At 48.7% G+C, this 13,595-nt stretch overlaps 1 protein-coding gene across 3 annotated transcripts; it reads left to right on the top strand.

Moving 5' to 3' along the window:
* The first annotated feature begins 363 nt into the window (after positions 1 to 363).
* On the top strand, positions 364 to 13,595 carry RAB2B (RAB2B, member RAS oncogene family). 3 transcript variants are annotated; one of them, XM_033168870.1, is made up of 8 exons: positions 364 to 556; positions 4,096 to 4,167; positions 7,150 to 7,217; positions 9,007 to 9,089; positions 9,481 to 9,573; positions 9,888 to 9,925; positions 11,974 to 12,042; positions 13,465 to 13,567. In XM_033168870.1, the coding sequence occupies exons 1-7, from the start codon at positions 511 to 513 to the stop codon at positions 11,991 to 11,993; spliced, it is 420 nt and encodes a 139-aa protein (XP_033024761.1). In that variant the 5' UTR covers positions 364 to 510; the 3' UTR covers positions 11,994 to 12,042; positions 13,465 to 13,567. The 3 variants fall into 3 exon arrangements, with proteins under 3 accessions (XP_033024761.1, XP_033024760.1, XP_033024759.1); XM_033168868.1 differs by having other exon boundaries at positions 369 to 556; positions 9,888 to 9,999; positions 13,465 to 13,595; XM_033168869.1 differs by lacking the exon at positions 9,481 to 9,573 and having other exon boundaries at positions 9,888 to 9,999; positions 13,465 to 13,595.

Genomic DNA, 13,595 nt, shown 5'->3' on the forward strand with positions numbered 1-13,595 from the left:
CGGCCGCGGCTCTTTCTCCGAACACGCCCGTCTGAGCCGTTAAGGAGGGAGTCGAGGGGGAGGCTAGAGCGTAGTGCGGGGTAGGAGGAAGGGCAGGTGCTAGAGCGTCCCTACGCATACGTCGGGAGAGGGTAGTTAGACCAGCGGATATGACGTAAAACGGCCGGTTCGGCAAACCGCCTAACGGTTCGGGTTGTTCGTTTGTTTTTGCAGGAGAAGGAGGGGCTGTGACGTTAAACCTCCAGGGTGCCTAGAGCGACGCAGGAAACGCGGCTCCGGCCAACGAGGGACGGGCCAGAGCGGCCGCGGAAAGGACCGATGAGCTCTGTAGCCACCGGCATGCTAGAAAAGGTGCCGGAAAAGGAAAACCAGAGCGTCACGGGACGAGGGAGGGAGGGAGAGGAAGGACAGGGAGCGCGAGAGCAATAGACATGGCGGCTGTTGTGTGAGCTAGAGTGGCCCCTGGAGAACCTCCGGGCCGGGGCTGGGGTTTAGGGGGGCTTCAGAGCCATGTCCTACGCCTATCTCTTCAAATACGTCATCATCGGGGACACCGGTATGGGCGGGGAAAATGAGAGAGTTTCAGCCTGGGGTTGGGTGGGGTGGGGACTGTGGGGGCGGGGCTATTATTATTATTTAAGGCAAATAATATACATATATATAGAGAGAGAGAGAGAGGTCACTATATAGGTCACTATTTGGGTCAATATATAGAGAGTGCGACCTTACAACAACCCTGTGAGGAAGGACAAAGTTGATCCCATATTGCAGGTATTGAACATCTGACACTGTGTGAAAGGACCACTTCCTTGCTCTGGATTCCCCAACACAAGGCTACAAATCGCGTGCACATTTGTTTTGTTTGTGACATTATTTATAGTCCCCCCCTTTTTTTGGCACAGCCCTCCCAAGGATGCATAACGTTTCCTAAAATCACACTAGAATTAAAAGGACAGAACAAAGCACAGTTTAACTAGCAAAACACAACATCTGCTGGGAAGTAAGCACCACTGAACTGTGTTTACTTCTGAGTAAGCATGCATAGAATTGGTCTGTCAGTGTGGGAATCACGGAAAGGCTTGGATAGGTCTGCCTTACATTTTTGTTTTTTTTAAATTCCTCCCTGTACTACTTCTTAATCGCAGGGATCTTGGACCCAGTTGATGATGCTCAGGTATAAAATCGCTGCTGTAAAAAAATCACTGTGTAAACACATATAGCCCATGATGACAGGTTACTACAGTTCAGGAGGACTGTTGCATTATGTTGCAATAATAGTATAGTAATAGTAACAACAGCAGGTTTCAAACCCTGTTGAAAGCTGGAGGTGGGCATGGCAGGGCAAAAGGAAGCATTTTCAGTTTGTTTCTTTTACAAAGAGTTAATCGGGGAGGAAACCTGGGAAGTAGACACAGATAGGGAGTTACAGAGGCAAGGTATCATGAGCAAAAGGGCCTCCCTCAACTGATGCCTTGTCTCCACTGGCTCTCTTCAGTATAATAGTGTAGATCTTTGAGTAGGCTGAACAGCAGTAATATTATCAATTATATAATGTTGATGCCCCGTTCCACCCTCGCCAACTATACACAAGTTTGGGGTAAGATGGTCTAAGCTCAGAAGCCAAGATCCTGCAAAGTCCCCACAGACCAACCATACTATTTCTTACATATAATCTTACAAGTCTCTCAAACACAGAGACTCCATAAGCGGTTTAGTCATGCTGACCACAAGACCCAGAAAGCTGTCTGAGGACAAATGCCAGCTCCCTCAGCCTGAAACAAGATGAGCGCCACACCCTATAGTCAAGTTTGACTCAACTTCACCTTTACTTTTACCTTTTTACCTACCAGTATAGAACAGAGAGATGGGGAAATTCAATTGTGCTGTTTATCAAAGCAATGGAAGATGGGAGTGGTTTCACATCTGCTAACCAAATTGTGGAAGTGAAATAAAGGGTCTCTTTTTCTCTCCAATTCAAGACAGTATGAGTTATTGCCTACAAAGCCTTAAAGCAGGCATGGCCAAACTTGGCCATCCAGATGTTTTTGGACTACAACTCCCATCATCCCTAGCTAACAGGACCAGTGGTCAGGGATGATGGGAACTGTAGTTCCAAAACAGCTAAAGGGCCAAATTTGGCCATGCCTGCTAAGGGATGGGGAGCTTGGGACACTGCAGATGTTGCTGGACCACAACTCCCATCACCCCTGAGTATTGTCCATGCTGCTTGCTGGGGCTGATGGGAGATGGAGTCCAGCAATATCTGGAGGATCATGGGTTCTCCAACTCTGCCTTAAATGGTCCTTCACATAGCCTGTCATCAAACCCTCCTCTCCTACATTTTCCTGCCTGGCCACTGCCTTCATCATCAGAGGTTAGGTGGGATGCAAGACTGGGCCTTTTAAGTCGCAGCACCAAGGTTGTAGAGGACCTTACTTCAGGAAGTCTGTTTGCCCCTTAGTGAAGAGCAAAGGCATTCTTGTTTACATAGCTGTCAACCCTCCCTGCTGTTTCCCAATGCTATAATAAGGGAATTTCCTGCAAAAAAAGGAAAGGTTGACAGCTATGCTTGTTTAGCCTTTTCTCCGTGAGTAAGGATCATGTTCTTTTTGGGTGGTGTTACAAAATTACAAACACAAAACAAATGGGGGGGGGGAATAGCAAAACATACATTTAAAAACAATATTGATAAAGTCAGTATAAGATCCACATAAAAGGGAGCATGACAGCCAGGGCCGGTGCTAGGGTTTTTTGCGCCCTAAGCGAGACCACCTTCTGGCGCCCACCCCCCCACCACCCGCCAAAGCCTGCTTTAGCGGGAGGTGTGGGGTAGTGGAGAGGCAAGCAGCACCTCTCCGCTACAGCGGAAAAGCTGCTGCTCGCCCGCCCCCCCCCCACCTGCCCCCTGCCAAAGCCTGCTTTAGTGGGAGCCGGGGGGTGGTGTAGGGGCAAGCAGCACCTCTCCGCCACAGCGGAAAAGCTGCTGCTAGCCCCCCCGCCCCCCCGGTCCAAGCCTGGCCAGCGCCCCCTCCATTTTGGCGCCCTAGGCAACTGCTTAGTTCACCTTAATGGACGCGCCGGCCCTGATGACAGCTGTATAAAGGAATAACTATATGTGGCGAATAAATAAAGTCTCAAGAGAAAGTGCAGAAATTCTCCCAAGAGGTTTGCGGAGGCTTCCATGTAACTTGTACATCTCGCAGGCAGCGAGGCCGATCCATAGGGCAAAGAAGGCCCTGCCCCACCAACACTGGCGGAGGAAGAGGGGGCGGTGGGAGCACACCATCGCGGCTGCCCCGCCCCTGCAGGCACGACACGCCCCCGCCTGCTCTCCGCCCTCAGTGCGGGAGCATGAAGCTCCGCCACTGCCCACCAACCAATTCAAAATGCTGGTTTTGACCTACAATGCTTCAAGATCTCAATACCTTAAGAACCGCCTCTCCCCATATGAACCGACTCAGACCCTCTGCTTGTCACCCAAAGCCCTTCTCTATGTCCCCACTCCCCGAGAGGTTCAGAGGATGGCAACACGAGGACGAGCCTTTTCTGTGCTGGAATGCTCTCCGCAGAGAGGCTCGCCCAGCGCCATCATTACATAACTTCAGATGCCAGGTGAAAACAGTCCTCTTTACCCAGGCCTTTGGCTATTAAACAATCTATGGCCTGTTAAATGTGGCGGGGGCTGTTATTACAATTGTTTGATGATTATGCCGTGTCATATGTTTTTTTATTATTATGCCGTGTAAATTAAGTTCCTAATGTTGTATACCGCCCTGGGATCTTTGGCCAAAGGGTGGTATATAAATTGAATAAATAATTAAAAATGAAACAAAAATAAAGTTCAGTTGGCCCTCTGCTAGCCTCCACCAGGAACAGCACTGCCTGTAGGCTTCCTCCTTGTCGCAGGTGTTGCCTTTGTAGAACTCAGCTGGGAGCCAAGCTAGAGTTAGGTATCTCTGCTCGGCATTGGCATTTATGGGCCTTTCTTCTTCCATCCTATGGGTCTCAAAGGGCAACAGCCACCACCGATCACAGGGTGTCTTTTTTTTCTTTTGGTACAACAGGTTCTGAATTCATTTTCTTTCCCCCCCAAAGGTGTTGGAAAATCCTGCCTCTTGTTACAGTTCACAGATAAGCGGTTCACAGCTGTCCATGACTTGACCATAGGTGAGTCCCCAATGGGCCTTGGGGTATTATTTAGGCAGGGTTCCAGAGGAGGGGGTGTTGTTGCATGTATTAGGACTGGAGGAACAAAGCTGGGGGGACACGATGCCCTACAGCTGGGCGGTAGGGAGAGAATAGGGGAGCACAGAGGCTCTTTTTCAACATGTACAGAAACGCTGACCATAACAACACCACCATCTTGTCTCACTTGTGTGTGTGTGTGTGTGTGTGTGTGTGTTCTTCTTTGGCGATCACTCGTGGTCGAGTAAGATTGTCTTTTTTTTTTATAAAGAATTTATTGGTTTTTACAAAACGAAGAACAACACAACACATACACAGACACAGACCAAACCCAACCCCACAATCCAAACATAATCAAACATATATAAAAGATTGTCTTCCATTAACAGTGAGTCCGTAAGTGACTGTGGAGGCCAATTCTGGATCCACACGTCCTTCCACAGTGGAGACTTAGGTTTCCAGGCAGGAGTTGATCACGGTGAGGGTTTGCCAAACGTGCCTTCCTCATGGCACATTTCTCCCTTTCATCCCGAGTTTTAGTGTCTTCAAAGCCCATGACACCTTTGTTAAAGGCTGTTCTTCAACTGGAGCACTTGTAAGCCAGTGTCTCCCAGTTGTTGGTGTTTATACTACATTTTTAAAAGATTTGCCTTGAGAGAGTTTTTAAACCTCTTTTGTTGACCACCGGCATTGCGCTTTCCATTTTTAAGTTGGGAATAGAGTAGTTGCTTTGGGAGACGATAATCAGCCATCCGCACAACATGGCAGTCCAACGAAGTTGATGTTGAAGAATCATTGCTTCGACACTGGTGACCTTTGCTTCTTCCAGTACACTGGCATTAGTTCGCCTGTGTTCCCAAGTGATGTGTAAAATTTTTCGGAGACACCATTGATGGAATCTTTCGAGGAGTTGGAGATGGCATTTATAAGTGGTCCATGTTTCACAAGCATACAGCAAGGTCTCTCTCTCTCTCTCACTGTGTGTGTGTATGTGTATATATGTAAGTATGTACATACACAGAGCCACATAGGCAAAAAGGGTCTCCACTCTCCAGGAGCCTGCAATTTAAGATAAAAGAGTGACACAGAGAGATGATGGGAAAAGCCTGGAGGAATGGATGTGGTTAAGACCATAGACACATGCTTAGCAGTTTGGATAGCAGGTAGGAATGAGGAAGAAGATAACCCATGAGGATAAAGGAGGATTTGAGCAGGGGCAGAGGAAGGGAGTGTGGTGGGGGCAGGCCACCCCAGGTGTCACTACTGAGGGGGGTGATAAAATGCCAGTGTTACGGAAATTACCGGGTCGAGGCTGCTCAGCTCCCGGTCCTACGGAGGAAGCCCGTGGTTCGCTGCGGAGGCAATGGAGACCAGCCAGAGGATGGAGCAAAAGCAAAGGAGTTTATTGCGCAACAAGGTTCAGGAGGATCCGAACCCCGAACAAAGGGTGTCATGGACTTTTGAAACTTCCCGCAATTGCCCAGAATACATTGCAAAATACATCATAGAAACGTCATGGAAGGGAGGGGGAGAGAGGAGGTTCTAGCAGAATTTACATGCAGGTAAACAAGTTTTACATATCAGGAAGGATGGCAGGAACCGGTGAATGGATTTAGGGTGGGTACAATATACATTGAGAGTTTCCACTGGGAGAGAACAATAGGAAACTCCTGAGAGGATGTCTGCTACTATGGCAACTGATCGGAGGGTGCTTGGGTGGATTACCGGGATGGGTGCATTTCCTCTTGCACCTGGATGAGTATGTGATCCCTCGCTTAGAGGATTATGAAAGTCACTGGGATGGATGTCCAAAAATCATACAGTATCAGAATAATAAACTTCTGATGATCGGAGGATGGCGGGGACCGAGGGGCTAGAAAGGTTATTTCCTAAGGAGAAGATAGACACCAGAATCGAGCAAATCGGACATTGCATTCAGGAGATATGGATTTTTACAATAATAAACGTTTTGAGCTGTCAAACCGGCCACCCAGAGTCCAAATTGTCCAGTTGCTACATTGTAACAAGTTATAATTAATAACCTCCCTTGCTGGATACATTTTAGTTTCAGTTCCATTGTTCTCGCAGCAGGGAGCCTGTCAATACCCACTTAGCGTGCAGTCAAGCGTGAAGGTGTTGAGTACATCACAGTAGCTGAGCTGAACGTTCCATTTTGCAGGCTGGGCTGAATGCATGCTTCTGATTGGTGGACTTGCCGTTCATTGAGAAAATGGAGGATACGAGGAACGCTTGACAGGAGCGCTTCTCGGGGCGCATATCGGGACTTTTGGGGAAACCCTTTATCGCGAGGGTTCATGTGGGTGCTTGTGCAACTAGAGTGAAAGGGGAAGTCCAGAACAGGGTGAAGGGGTACCCGCCCATCGTCGGGGGGGGGCAAGGGGAAGAAGGAGGCTTCCAGGTCCCGCACTCGGCAGCGCGGGAGTCCCGCAGTGGGGCCGCGCGGTGGGGAAGGTGACAGCCGGAACTTTTCCTTATCACCAGGCAGCACTCAGCACGGGGTGTGCAGCATGTCTGAGCCACGCGTCTATCCTGGGAGTGACGCGGTGGCTTGGGCTCCTGCAGGCTCCATGCTGCCCCAAACGGTCCGCCCGCTACCTCCCCCTCAGCTGTAGGGCGGTTGAGTGGGAGGAGGCAGACAGACTCCTCGGAGGCCCCATGAAGCGTCCTGCCCCTGCTGCTCTGCCCCTGGTCATGATCGGCTTGCTCCACCGCTGGATTTGAGGATAACTGGAAGGAGAGAAAAGATCCAGTGAGGGAGAATGTGTCGCTTATAGGAACAGGAGACCTTTGGTTGGCTGAGGGTGGCAGAACTGGAAGGAGTTGGGGGGGGGTTTCCACAGGCCAGGTTATAATGAGAAACATGGGTTGAATGATACGGTGGGTTGGGGTTATGGAGAGTCCTCCCCCTCTGAGCTTTCTCCTGTTCTTCCATTTCTCCACCAGGTGTAGAGTTTGGTGCACGGATGGTCACCATTGACAACAAAAAGATCAAGCTGCAAATTTGGGACACGGTGAGCTCCCCTTGAAGCCTTGACCCTTTGCGAATGCGAATGCAAGATCTTGGGGACCTGAGTGCCACAACAGAGCAAGAGCATTTTAGCTTCACAGGGATCATTTTGTTTTAGTTGGTTGTCTATCCCCATCTTGGGCATCTGCTCCCAGCCAGTGTTCCAACCTGTTTTGTTTTGTTTTGTTTTAATTAAGTGTTGACAGGCAGGAAATTATTCCTCCAGCCCTGTTTAACCAACCGCTCCAGCACTGCAGAGTTGGAAGGAAGAAGGGAGCAAATTAGGAGAATAGAGGGGCTGGAATTTCAGGAGGAGGGTGCTGTGGGTCCAAATTTCGGAAAGTGGAGTAGAGAGGGGGATTGAGGGCTAAGGAGACTGGGGCACGTTTACATCATACATTTAAAGCACTTTTATACCAGTTTGGGGATGCGGGTGGCGCTGTGGTCTAAACAACAGAGCCTAGGACTTGCCGATCGGAAGGTCGGCGGTTCGAATCCCCACAACGGGGTGAGCTCCCGTTTTTCAGTCCCAGCTCCTGCCCACCTACCGTAGCAGTTCGAAAGCACGTCAAAGTGCAAGTAGATAAACAGGTACTGCTCCGGCGGGAAGGTAAACGGCGTTTCCATGCACTGCTCTGGTTCACCAGAAGCAGCTTAGTCATGCTGGCCACATGACCTGGAAGCTGTCTGCGGACAAACGCCGGCTCCCTCGGCCTATAGAGCGAGATGGACCCCAGAGTCATCCGCAACTGGACCTAGCGGTCAGGGGTACCTTTACCTTTATACCAGTTTAACAGTCGTGGCTCCCCACTGCCCCAAGAATCCTGGGAAATGTAGTTTGTTAAGGGTGCTGCTACAACAACTACAATTCCCAGAGTTCCCTGGAAAGATGAATTGATAATGCACTCTGGGAATTGTTGCATTCTAAGGGGAATAAGGGTCTCCTTGCAACTCTCAGCACTCTTAGCAAATTATAATTCTCAGGGATCTTCGGGGGAAGTCATGATCGTTAAAGTGGTATGGTACTTTAAACGTATGGTATAGATATGCCATAAAACAGTTAGGAGGCCTCTATTCCCTTCATGGAGTTAAAATGCCCAGGGTTTCCTGGGAAGAGGGATGGGAAGGGGATGAGTGCTATAGGTGTGGGCGTGCTTAGCTAGTAGTTTACACTGTAATGAATCCAAATAAGAACTCTGGCCTAAAGTTTTAACCAAAAAGCATACGTTTACTCATAAGTAATTCCAAAAACAAGGTAAGGAACCAAATGAAAAGCCACTTTGGTTAATCTTAAAACTTCCTGTAATAATAATTTTTCTGATGTTGTTGAATTATGACCTTTAGTGAATGATACTTTAAAATTTTGTTTAAAACTTTGATATAACGCATTTGATGTTGTTTAATAATGATTTTGTAAAATGTTAAATTCTGAAACTTGATGTACTCTGTGCTATTTGATATTGCCAGCTGAAGAAGGCATCCATGCCGAAACGGGGCCATGTCCTGGTCTCCCTGGTTTACATTTGACACGTATTTGAGAAGCCTTGACATCTATCTCTAGAAGACTTCAAGGAAAATTTCCATATGAAACTATTTTATGTTTAAGACTATAATTCTTTACAGAATTGATATTACAATTGGAATTACTTACGAGTAAACGTATGCTTTTTGGTTAAAACTTTAGGCCAGAGTTCTTATTTGGATTCATTACAGTGTATTTAGCTAGTACCGTAGTTTAGACAGCTCCGGGGTTTTTTTGTGTGTTTCCTGATTGGTTCTCTCCCACTCCAAAGGCTGGCCAGGAATCTTTCCGCTCCATCACTCGCTCCTACTACAGAGGGGCCGCCGGAGCTCTGTTGGTGTATGACATCACCAGGTGAGGACAAGGCTCTCAATGGCTACTAGCTATGATGGCTATGCTCTGCCTCCACGGTTGGCGTAATTCTGGAAATTACCCAGGAAGAGGAGGGTGCTCTTGTGCTCAAATCCTGCATGCGGGTTTCCCACAGGCATTTGGTTGGCCACTGCGTGAGCAGGATGCTGGACTAGATGAGCCATTGGCCGGATCCAGCAGGCTATTCTTATGACGTCAGACCGTGGGTCTTCGGATCCGCATGGCTGAGAATGTGCTGCACAGAGTTTAACTTGGGTTTAGGGGACAGGGACTTTTATGTTCCGCTCACTGCTGGCCCAGATGAGCGGTGGAACTTGCTAGGCTCCTATTCCTCTCACTGCACACCTTGACCTACCTTTTTTGCTCTGTGCAGACGGGAAAGCTTCGACCATTTGACCACCTGGCTAGAAGATGCGCGGCAGCATTCCAGCTCCCACATGGTGGTCATGCTCATCGGCAATAAGAGGTATACCGGCCATCTTCTGCTTCCCAACTCACCTGTTTCCCCCAACCCCACCGGCCAAGGACTCGGGGTAGATGATAGTGATTTGGGCTGTTTGTAAATTATTTATGTGTAAATCACCTTGAAGCGGTGGTTTAGCTGATTAGTAAATTAAGTGGAATAAATCGGAACAAGAATATATGTGCATTTGTTTTTGTATACCGGTATGTTTGCACTGTATTGTGAAATCGCTTCAAGATGCTTCGTAGGGAGTGATTCATAAATGAAATTATTATTGTTATTATTAATTATTATTGCTTGCATCTCTCATCCCGCAGCGACTTGGAGAATCGGCGAGCTGTACGGAAGGAAGAAGGTGAGGCTTTTGCCCGGGAACACGGCATGGTTTTCATGGAGACCTCTGCAAAGACAGCATCCAACGTAGAAGAGGTGAAGAAAGTCCTGGGTGCTTGCCTATCCCCCCTGCTCCCTGCCAGTCCGTGTTTCCTTTTGGGCCAGGAAAAGCATTCGCATAACTTATTCTGCTTACCGCATGCAGGAGAACATATACTGCTTATATTTCTTATACTGAATCAGACCACTTGTCCATCAAGCTCAATATTGTCTACACCGGTGGTTTTCAACCGGTGTGCTGTGGCACCCTGGGGTGCCTTGAAAGATGGTCAGGGGTGCCGCGGGCAACACTGACCTCTGTCCCTCTTTCCTTCCTTCCCTCCTCTGATGCCCTCTTGCATCTCTGCTTCCCAAAGGCTTCCACGGCTGCTTGTTCCAGCAGCCCTGGCTACAAGCTCCACACGCAAATGCTGCCTCTGGGGCTGGCCAGGGGGTGCTGATTGCCAGGAGCTAAGGCAGCCTCGGAGTAAGCAAGCAAGTGGGCGAGGGAGCCCAGCCAGCCAGTCCACCAGCCCTTGCTGTTGGGAATGGAGACTAGCGAGAGGCCGGCCAAGCAAAGTACTGTGCTGGCCTTTCTTGTGCTTGCTGTGAGCAAGGCCTGCCTGGAAGCTGAGTGCCCGCTCACATTCACCTTTGGCCAGTCTCCGTTGGGACACGAAGGCTGGGCGTATCCTCTTTCCAGGCCCCTGTGGGGCAGTGTGAGGAGGCACCTCTCCTTGGACGGGGGCAGATCAGAGACCAGGGGCAGTGGCAGCAGCTGCCCAGAGGACTCCTAAGGAGAGGGGAGAGGAGAGGAAGCTGAGGGAACACTCCACAAGGGTGTTCGAAAAAGGGCGAGCGGCTGCCAGCTCTGCAGGCAAGGGGTGACATAACTGGTTCCCGAGTCCCACAGGGGTGCCGCAGAAAGAATGTAATTGGTCAAGGGAGCTATGGACTCGAAAAGGTTGAAAACCTCTTGCCTGCACTGACTGAAGGTGGCTTCCCAGAACTTCAGAGTTCTCTCCCAGTGCTACCTAGAAATGCTGGGAATTGAACCCGAGACCTTATGTATGCAAGGCGCATGTTCTGTCGCTGAGCTACATCCATTGATGGGAAGGTCTGAAAGCCTGCTCCTTGGAAGTCCTGCACTGCCCTGGCTTCTGAGATTCTGACAATCCCCATCCATACAATTTCATGCCCATCTTGGCAGTCATGAGGACCAGAAACTTTAAATGGAAACAGAATTCTGAATTAATGCACCCGTACCAAGTCCACATTTAGACTTGTATGACTGGAATTGGAGGCATACAGAGGTTCCTGGATTTAACCCAATTCTCCCAGGTCCATTTAAGTGTGCAGTTTTCCAATTCAGTTGATAGGGAAATGTGGGTGGGGTGGAGGCCCTGCTAGCCTTCCTTACCACACCATATCTAGATGGTTATTTGTGGAATATGGTTGGGAGGGGGTGCGGAGAGGTGGGAGAAGAACCCAGCTCTCTTACAGTTTACAAAAGCTTCTTTGCCTGGTTTCTTGAAGGTAATTTTTGTTTGCTACAGGTGACACATGAAGTAACTGTTTACAAGCCCAATCATGTATTATATGGACAATAAGGGCTCAGACAAGAGGGGATTTGCTGATGCTCAGGTCCATCTTCCTGCCATGGGTAGCTAGCAGCTATCTGTGATACCCAACAGCTGCTGGGGAGTTCATCCTGTACAGCCTTCATTAGAATGATTTGCCTGCCTATATTTTGGCCTGCATCATTCCCTCTGGTGGGGACTGAGCAAGCTTAGCAGGGACAGAATGCTGACTGGGGATTTGGAGGAGGAAAACAGAAAAACGGGGTGGGTAGACAGTATGGAACACAGTGCCCTGGAAGAGGGAAAATATCTCCCCCTCTGTACAAGTGCCAGACCAATTTCTGTGTCCCATTTTGATGTGCAGGATAGGAACTTGTCTTTATTGCTGTATTCTTTTACCCACCTTGCTTGTTTCTTTAAAAACTTTCCCCCTTCTATCTTCTCCTTCCAGGCCTTTCTCCACACAGCTAAAGCCATCTATAAAAAGATCCAGCAAGGCCATTTTGATGTTAACAACGAGGCAAGTCAGACCTAGCGGCCTCCCTTGATAGCCCATGGAACCTGTAGCTCAAAATTTTGTGATGGGGTTGGGGTTGGGATTGGCTAAGGGGTATGTGTGTCAGGACAAGTAGTTCTCAGATTTGTAAAATGATCTGTATTAAATTTTAACGCAATAAAACTTGATTTTGTATATTAAGATACTAGCGAGCATAGGTAAAAAGGAACGGTAAAGGACCTCTGGGCAGTTAAGTCCAGTCAAAGGCAACTGTGGTGCACTGCTCATCTCGCTTTTCAGGCCGAGGGAGCTTGTGTTTGTCCACAGACAGCTTTCTGGGTCATGGGGCCAGCATGACTAAACCGCTTCTGGCACAACAGAACACAGTGACTGAAGTCAGAGCGCACAGAAACACCATTTACCTTCACACCACAGTGGAACCTATTTATCTACTTGCACTGGTATGCTTTTGAACTGCTAGGTTGACGGAAGCTGGGACAGAGCAACAGGAGCTCACCCTGTTGTGTGGATTCGAACTGCCAACCTTCCAATCAGCAAGCCCAGGAGGCTCAGTGGTTTAGACCACAGTGCCACCCACGTCCCTAGCAAACATCGAGAGCTGCCTTATACCAGCGCAGATGATAGTCACATTAGACTGTAGTGATAAACCATCGCTTAATGCTACATGAACAAGCCTAGCCTCCTCCTCAGGTTATGCTCTTCCGTCGTCGCCTTTCACATGACTAGGAGAAGATAGAGAAAGCAAAAGCTTCCCAGCTTAAATGTAACTTGTCGCTTAAACGCAAACCAAGATCATGGTTTGAACATGAACTATGGTTTTTTGTTTTTGTTTTTTTTAAAAAAACCTACATCAAACCATGTGCTGGTTGAAACAAAACATAGGGTTAAATCATGTTCCTCAGCTGAGACAAACAAAAAGCTGTGTTTAAAAGAAGGTAAATGCTTCCAGATTCCTCGTGCTCACGCAGAGGAGAGCAGGGAATGTACCGGCTGGAAGGAGGCAAAGCTCATTCACGCAACACTAAACCAAGGTTTAGATCAGAGGATTATACAAATTAATGGAGGCTATTGATGGCGGCTATGTTCTATCTCCACAGATGGAGGCAGCAATGTTGGAAACTGCCAAAACCCAGTTTCAGACTTTTAAAAGACTCGGTTGAGGGAGTCTCTTGGAGGAAACAGCTGCTGCCTAGAGCAAGGGTAGTCAATGCTGCGCCCTCTAGATATTGCTGGTCCACAACTCCTATCAATATCTGGAGGGAACAAGATCGACTACTCCTGGCCTAGAGGTACCACCTCTTTCTGCGGATTGCCATAATGGGCTTGGGCGGTCACAGACGGTATCATTAAAGCGGTCAAAGCAGTCCTGGCTTTCCTTTGGATTACTGTATTGTTAACGAAGCCCTTTTATTTCTCCACCTGCAGGGAAACGGCATCAGGATCGGCCCCCAGGAACCCACGGGAAGATCCTCCGGCGGCCACGGTCGTCAGGCCTCTGGAGACCGGTCAGGTTGCTGCTGAATTTCCCTTGAAGTCCATCCAGGCTGGGGTACACA

The sequence above is a fragment of the Lacerta agilis genome, chromosome 14, assembly GCF_009819535.1.
Source record: "Lacerta agilis isolate rLacAgi1 chromosome 14, rLacAgi1.pri, whole genome shotgun sequence".
Classification (NCBI taxonomy): Eukaryota; Metazoa; Chordata; class Lepidosauria; order Squamata; family Lacertidae; genus Lacerta; species Lacerta agilis.